The following is a 20,863-nucleotide window of genomic DNA, read 5'->3' as shown; positions in this document are numbered from 1 at the left end:
ATGTGTGTGTATGTGTGCTTATTTGTGTGTGTGTGTGTGTGTGTGTGTGTGTGTGAGTGTGTGTGTGTAGGCTTGTGTGTGTGTGTGTGGTGTGTGTGTGTGTGTGTGTCGACCTCACAAATATGTTATTCTGAGAATAAATATGACAAAATGATTAATTCGTGTGTTATAATTTCAACGTTTGCGACCGATCTAAGTATGTATTTTCGTTAACAGATTTTTGAAGTGTATATGTAACTGTGTGCAAATGTGGTGAATGTGTGGTGTTGCAAGTATGTTTTTGTGAGAGAGTGCAAGTGTGTGTGTGTGTGTGTTTGAATGTGTGTGCGTGTGTGTGTTTGAATGTGTGTGTGTGTGTTTGAATGTGTGTGTGTGATTGTCTGAACGTTACGCACCATTGATAAGCTTAAGAAAACATTCGTTAATTTATTGGCTGTATTTGTTCATTCCCCAATCTGTTAGCTGCTCGTTTCTCTAACAGCTATCCACTTTTGAAACATTCATACAAACGACGTTAAATTTATCAAAAATTCAATTGCCGACGTAAAAAAGTTTAAGATTTATAAACGCTTTGAAAACAAGTAAAAAATACCTAAAAATCACATGCACATGAATATCATTCGAATTGTTTCGTTTAACTATCATAATTCTCATCAGCTAATTTGAGTTGACTATGTGCGTGTGAATAATTTTCTCAGATTGAAGTGACTGACTTGTCAAATTCTTTTGAATTTATTTAACTGTCTGCTGCATTATCTTCAATTCCTTTATGTCGTGTTACATTCAATGAATATTGAGTAACGTTGCTGTCAAACGCTGTTGTGTGTATGACAATAGATAACAACATTTCGTGGTTTCATTCATTCGCCGAATTTTAACCACGGGAAGTCTTAACTGAAGTATTATATTTCTAATTTATTTCTTTAGAATATTTCAATTTCTGATACGAGTTTATTCTTTTAAATCTTTCCCACCTTGACACAGTTAGGCTCCAACGCTGCCTCTCAAAATGATAATAAGAAAGCTTGTTTGCCGAAGATTTGTCTAACTTTCTTAACTATGCAAATATATTTTTTATTGTGAACGAATTCTAATTTAAGCTATTTGTTTGTAACATTTTTTTACTGTTTGCTGATACATTTTTGTTATTAAAAATGTTTTTGAGTGTTCTTGTATTTGTTTGTTTATGTGTGTATGTGTGTGTAGTGTATGTTTGTTTGTGTGTGTGTGTTTGTTTGTTGTGTGTACGTTTGTGTGTATGTGTGTGTGTATGTGTGTGTGCTTGTGTGTGTATGTAATTAATAAAAATAATAATAACGGTAACCATAGTAACGGTAAGTTATAATGTATCAAAGCAATCACAGATATTTTATATACACAGAACGTGGGAATGATCGAAATGAATGAATAGGTACAGTAAGAATATTATTTTTATTGATTGTAAAATTAGTGCTCATGAATAAATAGAAATACTACTACTAAGTACAATACAGTAAGTTTATTACTGAAGCGGGTACTGTTACTTCCTAATGCTACTGAAGCTACCACCAGTACGACAATTTTTATTATTGCTACTACTGCTACTACTACTACTACTACTACTACTACTACTACTACTACTACTACTACTACTACTACTACTATTACTACTGCTGCTGCTACTACTACTGATGCTGCTACTACTGCTATTACTGTTACATTTATCGATAATACTACTGTTTTTGCTGCTAATACTGTTAGTAATCCTGCTGCTACTAATACTATTACTATTATCACAACTGTGGCTGCTGCAGTAGCTTTAGCAGCTATTATTACTACTACTACCTACTACTACTACCTACTACCTTCTACTACTACTACCTACTACTACTGATGCTGCTACTACTACTACTACTACTGCTTATTAAATCTTTTAATCGATCACTCATTCATTCATTCAGTCAGTCAACAATCAATTAATTGATAAACAGATCCATCTATCAATCAATCTTTCAATCATTCACTATATTTATTAAGAAAGCGATATCATTAACCTGAACAACCACATCATTAACAACAACATCAGCAATTATGACAATAACAACGGCAATAATAATTATAATATTATAATAATAATAGCAATAATAATAATAGCAATAATAATAATAACAACACCCACATGCTAAGAAGAAATTAAGCCAAGCGTGAAAGCTAATGAACGCAAATTGAAAACTCCTCCTATTGAACCTGTGATAAAAGTTGGATTTTACGTTAAAGAAATCACGTATACACATACACGCTTACAAACATACATACATACATGTGGGGAATTTCTGGAGGAGGCTGGCCAGTAAGTGCGCTCTGGCGCTAGTGTTGGAACAGGTCAAAGCCAAACTCTATCCTATCCAATTGGGCGTCGGCGTGAAAGGTGGTGCTGAGGCGGCCGTCCACGCCGTACGTGAACTGATTTCAGCACTTCCAAAACAGTGGGGATTCTTGAAGATTGATTTCAAGAACGCTTTCAACACCCTGAGAAGAGACTCAATGTTAGAGGCAGTTAAGCAGCACTGTCCTCAAATTTATAATTTTTGTCATTCCGCATATGGCCGAGTCTCTTCTCTCGGTTACGACGCCTGGGTGGTACAGCAAGGCGACCCTTTGGGACAGATGCTTTTTGCTCTAACCCTTCACCCGCTGTTGACGAAGTCATCCTCTGCGTTTGTTTGTGGCTACCTGGACGATGTCAGCTTGGCCGCAGAGGGTAACATCTTAGCGGACGACTTCCTGTCGCTGAGGGTCGGCGCTTCCATCATTGGTCTTGAATTAAACACAAACAAGTGTGAACTACTTGTAAATGACACGTTTCAAATGCCACACGTGCTGGCTAATGTCCCCACAGTGCCCCATTCATCATTAAATTTTTTAGGCACTCCAATGATGGCCGGCGATCATCAGGACAGGTTTTTTAATAAAAAACTTTTTGAGCTAAGATTTGCCCTCGAACGTGTCTCTCTTCTCCCGGTCCACGACGAGCTGACAATCATCCGCGGCGCCCTCAGTTTGCCGAAATTGATGTATTTTTTGCGCACATCCAACTTTGTTAATGCGGCCATTTTGGGCGAATTTGAGGGTGCTTTGCGGGTGGCCCTCTCAGCAATTTGTAACGTCGATATTACCGACAAGGGTTGGTCTCAGGCTCAGCTGCCGGTACGATTTGGGGGACTGGGGTTACTAAGCGTGGTTCAGCCTGCACCAATTGTTTATAAATCTTCCGCATCTGCCACGCTTGACCTACAGTCTGCCCTTCTTCGGCAATTTAGTAACCTACACTGTACTCCACCGACTCCAATCCAACCAACAGACCTTTCCCAGGGCAACATTTTGGAGGAAGCATATAAACGCACATTCAAAGAGTTGCTTTCCTCAAGCCCTGACTCGGCGACCTCAGTTCGCTTGTTGGCAGTTTCCAGCGAGGCGAGTTGTGGCTGGCTGAGATCTTTGCCCAATACGTCGGTGGGTACCAGATTGGACGACGAAACGGTCAGGACAGCCATTGGCTTCCGTCTGGGGTTAGCCGTTCAGAGTCGATATACATGCAGGTGCGGCGCGGAGGCGGATGAACTTGGCCATCATGGTCTTGTTTGTCGTTTGGGCGAAGGTCGCCAGCAGCGACATTCAGCCATAAACGATTTTTTGTGCCGACTTTTCTCCAAGGCCTCAATTCCGGTTTTAAAGGAACCGTCGGGCGTTGCGGCGCACGACGGTAAGCGCCCTGACGGGTGTACCTTGATCCCTTGGAGAGCCGGCAGGTGCTTGGCGTGGGACGTTACCGTTCCGGGCACCTTTGCTGAGCGCTACGTGCAGCTTACTAGCAAAGAAAGCGGTTTAGCTGCAACCAGGGCATCTGACGAGAAGATCAAAAAGTACGACGGAGCTCTCACCTCGATGGAGTTTTTACCGATTTGTATCGAGGTCCTCGGCCCCATGGACCGTAACACCTTCGGGTTTTTCAATCGGATTTGTAAAAATATCAGTATTAGGTCAGGCGATAGTAGGGAATATTTTTTTGCTATGAATAATATCTCGTGCATTCTGCAGCGGTTTTTGCGCGTCTGTGTGTTGGAAAATGTGGAGTTGAATGCCGACGGGGTTGACTGACGTTATAGCAAATAAAATCAAATTTAGTCAGACGCTTGGCTTTTGGTGTCATTCGTCAATGATTTGGTTTTAGTGTGTGTGTGTGTGTGTGTGTGTGTGTGTGTGTGTGTGTGTGTGTGTGTGTGTGTGTGTGTGTGTGTGTACTTCTAGCACCAACTGCAGGAAAATGATATTACGGAAATGATTTAAAACTAAAAAAAAGTTGTTTATACATCGCAAATAAAAATTTAGAACGAGTAGGACTCATGACAAAAATAATAATAAAAATATTTAATAATAATAATAATAGAAATATTCAATAATAATAATAATAATAGCAATAATAATAGTGTTCAAACTGAAAATACTTTTTAATTATTAACTTTATATAATTGAATATATATGCACAAGTACTTTTATATATGTAATCCTTCCATTAATATTTGATTCAAAATAATCTGGTAAGATTATAGATTGAAATATCAATCGATGTTTGTGTGTTTGTATGTGTTTGTGTGCATGCGTGTGTCATGTGTTTGTAAGTGTGTGTATATATGTGTAAATGTAGGCGTGTTTGTTTGTGCGTGTTTTTGTGTATGTGTGCGTGTAAGTGTGTCTGTCTGTGTGTTAGTATGTGTGCGTGTGTGTGCGTGTGTGTGTGTCTGTGCTAGCGTGTGTGTGTCTGTGCTAGTGTGTGTGTGTGTGTGTGTGTGTCTGTGTTAATGTGTGTGTGTGTGTGTGTGTGTGTGTGTGTGTGTGTGTGTGTGTGTGTGCGTCAATGCAAATAAATCACACAACATGTCATATCACATACGTACATAGACATACCTATTCAGAGCAAACATACAACAATGCACTACTACGTAAAATACTGTTAATTACTTTTAGTATTTCTTCTAGCCATGTCGCGGTAATTAATACTACTACAATACACTACTATTTGTATCAGTAACAGTTCTACTGCTGCTAATAATACTACATCTACATGTCGCTGTTACTATCTTAACAACTTATATTTCAACTATTATTAATGATAGTGTTACTACAACTACTACAGCCAGTTATGCTGATTCTGTTACTGATGTTGTTATCATCAATGAATTGTAGTATATAAATAGTAGTATTAGTAGTAGCCACATTAGCCACAGCAGTAGAAGCTGTAGTAGTAGTAGTCTCAGTATTATTGACTTAAATAAAAAATATACTTTTAATAATAATATAAGGACGTCAAATAGACAATAAGTTTAGGCAGCTGTTGAACAAACATAAAGTTTCATAGAGTTTTAGCGAAGAATATTTGCATGTGTTATTGATGTATCAATGATGTTTGAAAGAATTCAGATTTCTTTTAGTATATGTTACTCCAGTGTTTTGTATTTCTTTACCAGTACATTGTTTTAAATATTAATAAGGATTTAGTTTACTTTTTTTGTTAGTTTTTTTTCTCAAAGTTTCGCTACCACGTACGTCTTGTTATTGCAAATAAAAGGATCTCAAATTCGATTATATCAAAAATACACGACTTGATATATGGTATATAATATATAAATAAATAAATAAACAAATAAATAAATATAAATAATCACACATAATACCTATATATCATACTTACATACATATATAATATATATTTATTTGTATTATTTATAAACCTATGTAATATATATATATAATATATTAAGTTACATATACATAATGTATATGTAACTTATTACGTATGTGCAATGTGTGTATTTATGGAGAAACACCCATCTATAGTTATTATTACTATTATTATGATATTCACTCTATTGACATAATATGTATATATAATATAGGGGGTTTCGTTAAAATTTACGTGATTTTCTGAATCTTAATTGAATATAAATCAATCTGGGATCGTGACCACGTTGAATTGATGTCATTCTTGTTCATTGTATCTGTGAATCAGTGTGCGTGCGTGCGTGAGAGAGAGGAGAGAGAAAGAGAGAGAGAGAAATAGAGAGAGAGAGGGGGGGGGGGGGAGAAGAATTGTTGGATCATTGTTTTCAGTAATCAATTTGTTTTATGAAAATTTTATTTCTCTACACTGATTCCTTCATGTGTGTGTGTGTGGTATGTGTGGTGCGTGCAGTACCTACGTACGTTTTAAATACAGTGTTTTTGAAAGAATGAATGTGCTGTTACTAACTATATATTTTAGCTATTTTTTTTAATATAATAGTTCGATTCATCATTAATTCAATGTAATTATTAATTAATAACATTTGTTTCCACATTATAAAAAAATAAGAAACTTGGCTCTTAAAGTCTAACAATACCTAGATGCACTAAGTGTTATGGCGGCGTCCGTTTCAAACTCAAAGAAAGCAAATTAAGAGTTTTATTTTGAAACGTTCACTCTGTTGAGGCATGAACATTCAAACGTGAACATGTTCACGCTGCGATTATTTTAAAAAAACACGGATGAACACTGTGATGTGCATGTTCACCGCGGCATTCTATTCTTAATGTTCTTAAATTAATAATAATAATGAACGAATACCAATTGTTCTCGAACTTGCGAACGAATTTGATTTAGTTAGACGTGTCAACAAACAAACGACCTAGCAGGCAGACAGTCGACACGAACTATCACAGATGTTAATATTGTTTCAACTCATTTTTGATAGTTTCTTCAAATTTATCGCTTGCTTCATTTGGTCTGCAACTGCAATTAAAACAGTAATTGCTGTTGTATTTTATGGCTGTGTGCGATATAAAATCAGGTTAGCGGTGCCATTTAATGTTAATTTTGTCGGAATCCCACCAAGCACATTGTGGAGAGAGAATTATAAAATATCATATACTACTAGCTCAAATAGGAAAACTCGGTAGTACTTCTATGGCTATGGCACTAAGGAAAAAGATATCATTTTCGGATTTGTATTTTTTAGCAGAAGTTCAATTTCTGCTACTATTGTACGCTGTTCATTTGTTTAATGGAAATTACCTCGTGACTCAATGGAAAATTTGAAAACTTTTACATTAAAAAAAATAATATTCAAAAATAAAATAATATTATACTTAATCTTTTTTCTGAATGTGACAGTTTATGATATTTAATAATGATGATGGTATTGTTGAAAATTCGTAAGAATGTATAAAAGTTTGATGAGGAAGAATTTACTTCGAACTGAAAATGCGACCGACAAAAGTGTGTGTTTTTGTGTAGTATACGTATGTGTGTGTAAACGTATGTGTGTATACGTGTGTCTCTGTGTGGGCGTGTGCGCGTAAATTTTGCAACTACAGAATAAACAATAGCGTTCTGTAAATAATAAATAATTTGAACAACCAACACAAGTACAGCTTTTAAAAATTATTGAATATAATTAATAAAAAAGAAAATTTAAACAGTAAAAAATATCAAAGTAAAAAAGAGAGAAAGAAAGAGAGAGAAAGAGAGAGAGAGAGAGAATAAATAAATCCCAAAAACTATAGCGACTTTAAATAATCATTATAATGTAGAGCTGGAACTTTAGCAACAAGTTTACAGAACTCTTCATCGCTCAGAGCCACAAGAGACTTCAGAGACACAAAATTTTCAACTTTTTTATCAAACTGATCCCTCTTCAACAACTTTAAAAATCCATGCCTCTGTCGGATTATGATCAGCCTGGTCTTGAGAACCTGAGGCCACTGTAAGATATCCTCGTGACTGAGACCAATTGAGTTGTGTAGGTAGTCAAACCTTTGGGCCAGGGCAATTTTGCCTGTGAGAATGTGCTATACAATGTATATTTTTCATTGAATATGATGGTATCAACCGAAGCAGCATCACGCAGCGCGGGTCTGGCGCAGTACTGCTACTAAGAATTAATCACAAATACGTGAAGTTACAAAAATTTAACATGAATTAGTTAATAAATTGTTTTGTAGAAATGAATTGAAACGTTGAAAACACTTCTTAATCAACGTTAAAAAGAATGCTAGATTAAGATGAATAATGGTAAAACGAAATTGGTATCATCATAAAACAAAGATACAAAATAAGAAAAAATACCAGCAGTGAGCAACTTAGGATAAGTTAACAGCATCTTCTTAACTTCTGCGTCTGTGAAACCCATGACACCCACCAAATGTAATTTGTTCTCCTACATTTACATTTTTGTGATTTGTTGCAACATCGTAATTTAATGTGGCTAAGATGACAAATTCGTAATGAATTAAGTAATACCAAGTCTCAATGTTGATGATGGAATGAATAAAAAAATGAATAAATGAATGAATGAATGAATGAATGAATGAATGAATGAATGAATGAATGAATGAATGAATGAATGAGTGGACAAATAAACAAATGACTGAACAGACAATAAGTCTGTATGAAACAAACATTTAATGTAATAAACAGAGGAAGTTATATCGTGTTAACAATAATTTAGCTAAATGAACCTACACTAATCAAATTAGATTTCCAAACAAGCAGCTTGGGGTATTTATTTGCAACAATCCTCACTTCATCACCTTAAAAACATAATGTCAACTTTAGCAATAATCCTAAAACAAAGAGTTATGTGAGTATATTGTTTATAACTTTATTAAATTTCGGTGAATAATTCATATTTAAAATCTTATCTAACCAGTCAGTTTAAATTTTTCTTGCAAAAATCCAAGTTGTTTGTCAGTTACCAAGGTGGAAGTGGTTAGTACAGATGGAACCTTTGTTATGATTCTTACTATGGATTCATCTGGAAACATTTTGGATTTCAAATAATCAATTCTCAATTGTAAATTCTCTAATGGTTCTATGAATATTTTGGGATTCTTTGTGAATATTCCAGCTAACTCGGTGGCTGGGACTTTGTGGTCGTGTAGGAAAAGGATGTACGGTTGAATGTCTTTTTTGAAATCTGACTTTACAAGATACTCAGCTATATCTAAGTTATATTCAACTTTTGTGAGATCAACCCCCAATCTAATTAGGTTCTGTAGAGTTAGTGAATGATTGACGTAGGTGGCCAGTGATGTTGATTTTGTGGGAATGGAAGGTTTGAAGAGAATGGAGTCTTTATTTTTTAGTTCTTCCAATATATTTATTTTCTTAAGTTTCCAGTTTTCAATAGTTGCTGCCTTCACAAGTTGGGAGTTTTTCGATTCATTTGAAAGTTCTTCCTTCGCAAAATCATCAGGATCCGACCCAAGGGCATTTTCATCCGGATCGTTAAAATTCAATCTCAATGTATTCATATTGCTTTTTGTTTTATTTAGAGTTGTTTCTGTACAAAAATTAGCGGCTAAAATGGCTGATCTAGCTTGTCTTAATGAAATTCTGTTCAACAATTTTAATGCCATTTTTTAATAAATAGGGCAAATAATTTTTCAAAATTAGTGTTCATAAGTTAATTTACTTGTATTAACGCTTTCAAAACATTGAAAAAATAGAAGCTTGTGTTTGGAAAGTAAAAGTTAATTCGATTGTAAATATTTCAAAACCATTCCTTCAACGCAAATTTGTTAAAGATGGTGGGCTCCTCAACGAAGTTCCAAGTCTATTTCACGTTGTTTGCGAGTTTTCTGCAAATAAGTTTGGTGAAATTGGACAAAGAATACAATCCCAACGAAGAAGATGCCAACAAGCATTTTATAAATGGGGTCCACAATCCCAAATATGATGCAAATGTTCTCTTAGGTAAGTTTCTTTTATTTTTTTAATTTTAATTGAATTAAAAATCGGTAGAATGTCTGTCTAACTGAACATCTAACTGTCTTGTCACAAAACTAAATTTTTTGTTTGTGCTCATTTCATTTCTCACATATAAAAGTCATAACTTTAAAATTTTCAATTTTAAAATTCAAAATATAAAGGAAAAACTAAACTTACTAACTCTAAAAATTAATACTTTTCTACTAAATTTCTATTCTAAACAAATTGTCTGTAATTTTATTTATTGCTATTATTTTTGATATTTATATATATATATTTTGAAAAAATATTTTAAAGATTCAATGAACTTGAAAGATGACTTAAAAAGAATCTCATTGGCAGAGAAAAAAAATAAACTACTGAGCCACTTGAAATTTATTGACCTCAACAAAGACAACTTAATTGATAAAGATGAAATTTCTCAATACATTCTCAATTATTTCAAGTTTGTAATTTTTAGAGAATTGGAATTAGGGTGACAACCAAATTTTGTCATTTTTAATGATTTTTTTTTATTTACCGCCAAAGGCTACTGATGTGATTTAAAATTTCCTTTTTGTTGTTAAGATTACTACATATTATGTCCTGAAATTTATGAATTTTTCAATGAATTTTAAAAAAACAACTTAACTATTATTTTTAAATTGTTCTAGAAAAATTTAATACAGTTTTTACATTTATTTTTAATTTTCATCGCAAGGAGGCAGGATGCAGATGATGCAAGAGTCAAAAAAGAGGATTTAGACACGAACAAAGATGGATTTGTTGAGTGGGATGAGTACCTCTCCAAGGTTTATGGTTATACATTGCAAGAGTTGGAGTCATTCAAGAGTGACAAGTCTCAGGAGATGGCAAATTTTATGAAGGTGGAAATGGTGTTTTTTAATTATCTTTTTTTTTAATTTTTTTAAATACTATTATTTATATTGCATTTTTTTGAATTATTAATGTTATTTTTAATAAAAAAAAAACTAAATTTAGCATTAAATTTTTGGTTACTATTGAAAAAATAAATATAAAAAGTCCACATTCTTTTAAAACCTCTAATTTTCCACTAATCTTTCATTAATTTTCTATTTTAGCTGGTAGAAGACGATGAAGGTCGGTTCAAAGTTGCAGATGAGGACAAAGATAACAAACTGAACGAAACTGAGTATGGTGCTTTCCTCTACCCCGCCAACTATGCCCACATGCACGAATATGAAGTTAACCTGGTCATGAGGAACATTGATAAAGATGGAGATGGCTACGTGACGTTTGACGAGTACCTTGGACATTGTTGGTTTTATTGAAAATTCTTTTTTTTTTTAAATTTTAATTGTTATTTATTGAAAATATAAAAATAAAATATAAAAATGATGGGATAAAAACTTTAAAAAATTAATAAAAATGTAAATAAATCAATGATTAACTTATGTGGTCCAACTTTTTCGAATTGTTTCTAAATCTAAGAATTAACTTCATTTTATTTTTATTTCACATTAAGGTTATTTTGTTGCACATTCTGCCTAATTATAATATTTATATGAATTATAATTGTAAATAATAATAAATAAATAAATAAATAACTTGCCTCATCTAGCCACCCCAGATGAAGTGCAAAGAGTCGTGGATTATGAAAATTTTCTTTTTTACGATGAGAATTCTGACAAAAAGTATGCAGTGTATGAAAATAAATAAATGAATATACAATATCAGTTAGTAAATAAATAGATAAATACTATAAATAGATAAATAATGTGCTCTAACAATAATTTACTAAGTGTGTGTGTGTTGTTTGGTAAGTTTATTTAAATTTTTGGCCAAATTAATTTTCAGTTGCTGTGTTTAGCGCTATTTTTATTTTATAGTTCACGCCTCAAATGACAATTTTTATTGATTATCTTAATTTGTTATCATTTTTTTCAGTTTGATTTAGTTATATTACCGCTTAATAAAAATTTCGTGTTTCTACAAAGCTTAGTGAAAATAGTCTAATCAGCAATGATGTTGGAACGAATTATAGAGACTAACTAATTAACATATTCAAATATATCGGGCAACGCTAACTTATTCGACCGTTAATTAATTCACAACCCAGGCTAAACAGACACGAAATAAGGCACTGGCTGATGCCAGAGAAGAAGACGATCGCCGGTGACGAGGCGGAACATCTGATACAAGAGACGGACAGAAACGAAGATGGCGTGCTGACCTTTGATGAGGTCATGGACAGTATGGAGAGGTGGTTAGGTAGTGCCGTCACTGAGTATGGGGAGGGGCTGAAGTCGCCCCATGATGAATTGTGAGGGTTAAGTTGGAAAGGTTGGAATTGTGAAGGATTGCGATTGGAGTATTTGGATTGGATTGATTGAGGAAACTCTTTTGTGGGTTGATGTGCAGCGATGGTAGAAGGCAATTGTAGTAAGTTGTTTGGTGGTTTCAAAATGGTGTCTTTTGTGAACATTGGTGATATCCGAACGATGTCTGATGAATTGCAACGTATTTTTCGTGGTATTTTAATCGGCTGGTGATCGTGATGATGACGATGAAATTGATCTGTTGTGATGATGAATTTGATTTTTTGAAGAGGGATATAACTTTTTAACTTTTTTATTTTTTACTGAAGAGTGATGAATCGTTTGTTGGATCTATTTTTAATTTATATGAGGATTTGTTTTGCGTCATCTCCGTCTTTATTTATGATGACGTCTTATTTTTCATTCTTTAAATGTTCTCTTTTTTTTACATGTGATGTTTACAGAAATATTTTATTTTTCATTTAATTTTTGAAATTTATTGCCTCTTTTATTTATTTGGTTTTTCTCTTGATTTTGTTTTTCATATAATTAATGAGTTTAACTAGTTAATTATTTTTTATCAATGAAAATTTCTAAAACTTTTATTTTGATCACTTAACAAATTTATTTCTGGGACCTCTCAGTGACAACTTTCTACGAGCGAGCAGACAGGATGCGCTCGCTCACGTAAGTGTGCTTTACATCCGTATTATATACAAATCGCGACCACATGTACACTTCTGTACACTCTCGTGAAATTGTGTTTGTGAATGTACACTCGCGTTCGTGTGATAAAAGCTACGTACTCCGTTAAGTTTTCAGTTTATGGTGATACACACAGTCACATATTTGTGCAAGCATGCTAAGAAGCACTGATGAATATGTATATTTTCATATATATATATGTATATATATATATATAAGTATTTATAGATTGTAAGATGATGAACGCGTCTATACAAGGAGCTATACATCTGGCTCAGGTTTGATTATCTAACCATCTGCTTACAATGTTGAATTATCGATCCGATGTTCACGTTTCTTTCTTATCTGTACTGTAACAAAGCGTTTGTACGTGTCCATACTCAGCATACGTAATATATGTATATCATATTTACTTTATTTCATCTGGTATAAGCTGCATAAATAAGGATGAAAGTTTTGCGTTGCGTATACGTAGCACTGCTGTGTGGTGGTCATAAGTAGGATTAATATTGTGCGCTGTTGTTTCGCTTGTTTTACAGTTTGCTAACTTTTGTAGTTTTTATTTATATTTAAATTTTACGCATAGTTTCAATCTCAAGAATGGATTTTACATGATGTGATTTAGTTTTTCGTCTAGTGCGGTCTAGGTTGATATGTGAAACGTTTTGGAATGTGTGATAATCATTTGCCGAAGATCAACATACCACATTGTTTTCGTCAATCAACGCTATGTTATAGAACTGTTAATGTTAGTTTTAAACTGAAATCAAGTTAGAGAAAGGCCTTGACTAATGATTGAAATGCCAGACCCGCAGTTGCAACTTAAAATACAGAATTTGGAAAAAATTGAATCGTATCTGAAACAACAGGTTGTCTGCATGAATGATTTGTTATTTCATCTCAACAAATACTTCAAATTACTTAAAATAAACAGTACTAAACTCTCAATAATACAGTAATTAGATTTAATTAATAAGTTTCTACTTGCTGTCTCCCAGCTGAACGAGTTAGAAGATGATAGGAAGGAATTGTACGATCTGCTGCGAGAAGATAAGAAAACAATTCACGAACTCAAGGTACCTATATGGCGGACAAGTTTTTTGAAATCATTTTTAATATATTAAATTAATAATTATTCCACAATTGAGAGAAAATTTTTGTTTTAGAGAGCCTTGGTAAATTTGTTGAACTCAAGCGCGAATTAACGGTCACTTTAAACATTTTTTTTCAGGTTAAGTTGAGAGCTGTTGAACTCTCTGAAGAGAATTTGAAAATGAAGTTGAATCAGATATCAGACGAGGAGACGAGGCTCCTAGAAGAAAATGACAACCTTCAAAGTAAGGTCCATGAACTTGAGCTCTCCTTGACCTTGCTTGCCAAGTTACCAGGTCTGGAGAAGTCAACGGTAGAAGTTTTTATTCTAATTGGAAGAGCATTTAAACATTTTTTAATTGAAATTATATTTCAGACATTTGAATGCACATCATTGTTGGAAATTATTTGTAACACATAGATCACTGATGGACTTGAAACTGAGAACGAGAAAAGATTGAATTCAGAAATGAAGGAGCTTCATAGAACCATTGAGGAATTGAAGGAAAGAAACCAGGCGAGAGAAGCACCACTGAGTCATGGTGGTCTGGTGAATAGAAAGCCAGGTGATGCTGACGAAGACGATGACTATAATGATGATGGTGTGGGGCCATGATATTGAAAGGCTGTGATGATGACTATAAAAATAATACTTTATTGGCATTAGCTGTATTAAGTACAAACCCGCGATTTTATTTTAAGATGAAGAAAAAATGAAAAATCTTCAGAGTTCTTATTGCCAGACTGACGTTGTTGAAGTTAGGTGTGTGATTGTATTTGTTTGTACCTTAGCACGCGACGCCTATATTTCATTTCACTCCATTTGTGTGTTGTTATGTTTGTGTTTCTAGTACCTGGGAAACAACTGCTACATGATTTGTTATATTTTTGATCAGTTATTACGCATTTTTTTGCCAGCTAATGAAATAATACGTTGTTGAACAATAAATTCCTCAAATAAGTTCTTATTTCGTCAGAGAAATAAAGAACACTCGAAGTAAAAACACTCCGGCGATGGACGATGATGAAAGTGTAATGAAATCTTTGCAAAGTAAAGAGGTGCCAGCGTATGGAAGAGCAAAGGATGCTGACGTGATGGATGAGACGCTGGGGATGATGAGGAGGAACAAGGCGGCACAAACTGATGATGCTGGTGACGACGTGGAGATGTTGAAGAGATCGTTGATGATGAAAGAGAAAGAACTGATGGTTGTATTTTAGTTTTCACTTATTTATTTACGTTTGTTCTTTTGTTTTTCAATCATTCATTTGTTCGTTCGTTTGTTCGTTCGTTCGTTTGTTCGTTCGTTTATAAAACAACACCAACATGGACCAGGCGCTGAACGAAGAGATGGAGGAATTGAAACAGGAACTAAACAACAAACATGCAGTCCTCAAGAAGATTACTAACGAAGCCATAGAGAAGGATGACGTCATACAGGACCAGCAAAGAAAAGAAAAGATGGAAAGCCAGAAATTTTTCATGCTCTTCGAGGTCATTTTCTTAAATTACTAGTTTCATTTAAAAATTTTGCAGTGGAATAAAATATGATGTTTGATCTCTATTAAAGATGACAATTGCATTGTTAATCGGTTACTGATTGACATTCCTCCATTGCACAGGCCAGCAAGCTAGACAAATCAACGCTAGAGAACGAGCTAAGTGCCCTGAAGAACCTCCTTCTAACAAAGACAGCAGATCTTGAAGATACAAATCTTGAGAAGACGACGTTGATGGAAAAGTTGAAAGGTACCGAAATGGAGCTTGCCAGAAGTGAACAGACCAGAGTCACTCTCCAGGTTAACAGCTGCAAAATGACGCAATGGTTAATGAATCTATGTCTCAGTGACCGCTTATTTTATATGTCTTTTTGATATCTTTGAATTTTTCCAATATAAGAAAATTCATTTGCATTGTATTCATGTGTTTGTGAATAATTTGTTTGGCAGTTGTTGAGTTCATAGTCTGTTAAACTAAACTGGGGTAATTTTAAGATGTAGCGATCCCACGATCTTTATTATATTTTTTGTTTTAGCGTGTTTTTTCAATGTTTGAAAATGAAAAAAAAACTCGTTTAACAAAAAAATTAATTTAGAGATTAATTTGTAAAAAAATGATTGGTGATTTATTGAGTGGCCGGTCGGCTGATTGACTGACTCATTAATTGATTGATTGTAGTAGAAGCATTAATCGATTTCATTTAATTGATTATAATTGATTAATAATTAGGATGAAAACGCGGCCATCATAATGAACAAGTTGATGGAGGTAGCTTCTCTGAAGAAAAATATCGCAGATAAGGACGACGAGGTAAAAACTCTATGGACTGATATGAATAAGATTCAGAAAAACTACACTGAATATATCGAGGTGAGGTTGTCGTATATGTGTGCTGGTTGGCTGGCTGGTTGGTTGGCTGGTTGGTCAGTCGGTCGACTGGTTAGTCAAATAATCTGGTAAATTTTAATGATTTTTACAAAATAAATTTAATTCAATTAAAGAAATCAGAAAAAGAAAAGTTAACTTTAGAGGATAGAGTGAACGAACTGACAAAAGAATTAAATAACGAAAGGAATGACTTGGAAATTAAGACGTCAGAGTTGGAAAGGACGGGAGAGAAGTTGAAGATAAAGGAAGAGGAAGTTAGAAAGTTGATTGAAAAAGAGGTTTGTTGATTGATTGATTGTTTGGTCAGTTGGCTGGTCAGTTAAGTGGTCAACATTTTTAATAATATAGTGTAACTAATTATATTGATTAAAAGATTAAAAGACGGCTTGGCTGTATGACTAAAGACAGTTTTTATATTTTTATAAATTTAATTTTTAGAACGAGACCCTCCCTGAGTTGCAGTCAATGAGAAAGAACATGATGAGCAGGGAGGATGAAGTGAAGATACTACTCAACGACCTCAACAACCTTCAACATAAGTATGCAACTCTTGTCCAGGTCAGTTACTCACGCTGATGACGATGATGTTGATGTTGGTGGTGGTGGTTGAGGTGAAAATAAATTCATGATAGCCAAAGTCGTTGTCATAATTGCAATGCCTGTCGTTATATTTTAGCATTTAAATAATTAAAAAATAGTTTCGTTGCAATTCCACCTCTCTAAACCACAAACATTTTTTGCTCTCTATTTTCTTTCACTTTTTTTTTTACTCGCTTCTATCTCTTCTTTCTATCTTTCCACAGGAACACGAGAACTGCATCAAAACGGAAACGGATCTTCGACGTGAACTTGACGCTTGCAAGGTCGACCTGAAAACATCACGTGACGTGAACAGTGACTTGACAAGGAAACAGCAGCTGAAGGATGCCAAGATGGAATTTCTGGAGAAGAGCAACTCGGAATGGGAGGAGAGGATGAAGACTTCGGAGGCGGAAGTCCATGAGATGAAGCAGAAGTTGCAGCAGGCTGGTTTTCAATGTTGTATTGATAATGATGCAAAATAAATAAAGAAATTAAACAACAGGAAACAAACCATTATCAAACAAAAAATATCATCAACAAACAAACAACAACAAATGACATCAACAAACAAACAACAACAAATGACATCAACAAACAAACAAACAACAACAAATGATTCAAAGAACAAACAACAGCAAATTACATCAACAAACAAACAAGAACAGATCGAACTTCAGAAAGAATTCATCAGCTCGTCAAACGAACAGCGTCAAAAAATGGTGGCCCTGACAATCATGAGAGACAAGACAGCAAAGGACGCCGAAGATAACCTGGTCACCAGCCAGATATCCCATCTCAAGAAGATCATAGAAAGTAAGGACGAAGAAATTAAACTGCTGACCGAAGATGTCAACGACATGCATAAGAAAGTTCTGGAGCTAATGCAGGTCTATCCTTTATTTGTATAAGTTGCTTGCATGCACGTATGTGATTGCGTGTATGTGAATGTTTGCATGTATGTGATTACACATTTGGTTGCATCTGTTTATGTGTTTCATGTGTGAATCAAGTATAATTTTATTTATTTATTTGTATGTTTGTAACCTTATACAATGAGCTGCATTTACGATGTGTGTGTGTGCGTGCGTGCGTACGTGTGTGTGTGTATTTCTGTGAACGTTTATGTACGTGTATGTATTTGAAGAATACAATGAAATGAACTAGAAATCAAGCGACGACCCTCCCAGTAAGATGGATGAGGATGTGACGACAGCTGTCAAGTACAAAAATGTTGAAAGGTTGATGAGGGAGTTGATGAGGAAGAGAGAGGAGGTTCAAACCCTCATGAGTAATGAGAAGGTCCTCGAAGATAAGTATCAGAGAGCTGCTGAAGTGAGTGATGACGATGTAATGACGAAGACGGTGATGACTAATGCGATTTATCATTATTGCTATTTTTATCCTAATTATTATTTTTATCATTATCATTATTATTATTGTTGTTGTTGTTATTATTGTTATTATTATGAAGTAACGCCTAGCAATCACTGCACAGGAGAAATCGCTACAAGCCATTGAGCATGACAGCGTGCGGAAGACCCTGGCGAGTGATTTAAAAAACAAGAACTCCGCCATTGTGGAAAAACAAAAACAACTGAAGTCCCTGGCAGAACAAATGACCGACCTACAAACCGAACATCATGACCTAATTAGAAACCATGATGACCTCAAAATCAAACTGACCCAATTAAATGAGACTTTGAAGGTTACAGGCCAGCAGAATAAAGAACTTTTAGGTCAGTGCAAAAATCTGCAGGCGGGTTTAAAAGAGAAAGAGGAAGCGGAGAAAAAGGTATCCTTATCATCATCATCCCAATTCTCATCATTCCCTCTAGCATCTTCTCCACTTCAAATTATCATTGCTCTCAAACGACGTTATTTATTTTTGGCGTTTTTGGTTTGGAAGCAACTAAGAATGTACTCCTCTGTTTAACAATATTTTATAATTCAAGAAGTTAAAACGAAAGAACAAACAGTCGTCATCATTTATGACCACCTTCTGTGACGTCATCACATTTACATCACCATCTCATCATCTCCAACGTCACCATATTCATCATCACAAGCCAGTAAGTCATCACCCCATCATCTTCATCACCACCACAACCAAAACAGCTGACTGACCAATTCAAAGAACTGACCAGAGAGCTGAACAGCGCGAAAATGCAGCTGAGTGTCTGCACGAAGGAGCGAAACATCCTGGAGGAGGCTGTGGACAAGATGCGGAGGCAGGCAGCCGAGATGCAAAATGACCTCAACGACAAACAACAACTCGAGGTCAGAGTTCAACAAATGATGAAGACAATTCAGGAAAAGGTTAGAAAGAATGGATAGATGGATGGACGGATAAATGAACGGACGGATGATTGAAAAGATGAATAGATGGATGGATAGAAAGATGAATAGATGAATGGAATAAATTTTTCGTTTATCTATCACTGACAATCAGTCTGTTAAACATTCATCAACTCGCATGTTAACGTAGGAGTTGTGTCTTCTATAACTGTTAACGTTTGACGATTGAGAGCCACAACCATCATTATTACAACATCATTACCATCATCACATCATCATCAGCAGCACCACCACCATCACTACGTCATCATCATCATCGCCATCGTATCATCATCATCATCAGGACAAGCAGATACAAGCGTTATTGGAGAGGTTGAATGGCTGCGGTGAGGAGATTGACAGCTTATTGAAGGAGCGCAGGGAACTGCAACACGTGGAAAGTGTCTTCCGTCTTTTGAGGAGAGAGGTGACGACGATGATTATGTTGATGATGATGACGGTCATGATGATGGTGGTGATGATGTTGATAATGATGATGATGTTGGTGGTGTTGATATGATGATGTTGATATGATGATGTTGATATGATGATGATGGTGTTGATAATGGTGATGATATTGGTGGTGTTCATATGATGATGTTGATGTTGATAATGATGATGATAATTAGTGAGGATCTGTTTAAATTATTATCAAGTCAGGGAACGGAGTCTGTATGTACAAGTTGATACGGCTGTATAAACATTTTAACCTTATTAAGTAAACAATAAAACTAATTAAGTATCTAAATAATTACTCGAACGTGTATCTAGATGCACATAACCACACACATGTATACATGCATGAACACACACACACACACACACACACACTCACACACAGTCACACACAACATACATAAATACAAACTCACGCAAACGCCAACACACACTCACGCACGTACATAGACAGACATACACACATATACACATGCATACTCACACAACACACACAAACATCCACAGTTTGATCAGTTGGCAGCTTTCTCCAAGAAGCAATCAAAAGAGTTGCAAACGTGTGAGTCTAAAGAACAAGACCTCATCCACCAAATTAGAGATAAAGTCATTTTATATATTTTTCTTTTTTTATTATTAATTTTTATATTATCTAATTTTATTTTAATTCAATGTCATATTCAAATTTTTAATTAATTAATTAAAATAACTTTTATCTAATTGATCCGTTATCGTGTTATATTTTTGATGGCTCCGAAAGTGTTTTCTCAATTTTATCCAAGTAAAAAAATAATAACAATGACTATAAATTTGAATAATAAAACATGTTTTAATTTAATTTTTCACGCTTTATGGCTATTTTTAATTTCTAGGATTTACAAATCGATGAATTGAACGCCGAACTGTCTCGATGTTCCGACCTAAGTAGAAAACTAAACATCCTCAACATCAGCAGGTAGCAGCAGCTGTAGCAGCTGCAACAACCACCGGCAAATATTTTTCGTTTGTGAAAAATTCAGCTGTTTAAATGACCTTAACTTATGAAGAGTTTAGCACCACATATATAATATAAACTCAACTTCTGAGTGTTTATCGCTATATAAATGAATCCAGCTTGTGGATAGTTTAGTGCTACATAAATGAACCTAACTTGCAGATAGTTTAGCGCTATCTAAATGGATCTAACTGTTTTTAAGAATGGCACTTCAGAACCATCTTTATTTCATATTATTTTTTTTTATTGAA

The 20,863-nt window shown here is 34.6% G+C and overlaps 3 protein-coding genes across 3 annotated transcripts; 2 read left to right on the top strand and 1 right to left on the bottom strand.

Annotated features, from left to right (window-relative positions):
* Positions 1-2,916: 2,916 nt before the first annotated feature.
* On the top strand, positions 2,917-4,137 carry HELRODRAFT_160921 (hypothetical protein; the record flags this gene model as incomplete). Its single annotated transcript, XM_009017843.1, has 2 exons — positions 2,917-3,120; positions 3,715-4,137. The coding sequence occupies 2 exons, from the start codon at positions 2,917-2,919 to the stop codon at positions 4,135-4,137; spliced, it is 627 nt and encodes a 208-aa protein (XP_009016091.1).
* A 3,435-nt stretch (positions 4,138-7,572) lies between these two features.
* Positions 7,573-9,327, bottom strand: HELRODRAFT_64786 (hypothetical protein; the record flags this gene model as incomplete). Its single annotated transcript, XM_009017842.1, has 4 exons — positions 7,573-7,850; positions 8,141-8,231; positions 8,537-8,604; positions 8,721-9,327. The coding sequence occupies 4 exons, from the start codon at positions 9,325-9,327 to the stop codon at positions 7,573-7,575; spliced, it is 1,044 nt and encodes a 347-aa protein (XP_009016090.1).
* A 759-nt stretch (positions 9,328-10,086) lies between these two features.
* On the top strand, positions 10,087-12,072 carry HELRODRAFT_64364 (hypothetical protein; the record flags this gene model as incomplete). Its single annotated transcript, XM_009017841.1, has 5 exons — positions 10,087-10,229; positions 10,485-10,650; positions 10,867-11,062; positions 11,367-11,439; positions 11,865-12,072. The coding sequence occupies 5 exons, from the start codon at positions 10,087-10,089 to the stop codon at positions 12,070-12,072; spliced, it is 786 nt and encodes a 261-aa protein (XP_009016089.1).
* Between the last annotated feature and the right edge of the window lie 8,791 nt (positions 12,073-20,863).

Source organism: Helobdella robusta, assembly GCF_000326865.2.
Source record: "Helobdella robusta unplaced genomic scaffold HELROscaffold_2, whole genome shotgun sequence".
Taxonomy (NCBI): Eukaryota; Metazoa; Annelida; class Clitellata; order Rhynchobdellida; family Glossiphoniidae; genus Helobdella; species Helobdella robusta.
The sequence above is the reverse complement of the archived record's forward strand: the minus strand, read 5'-3'. Positions and strand labels throughout refer to the sequence as shown.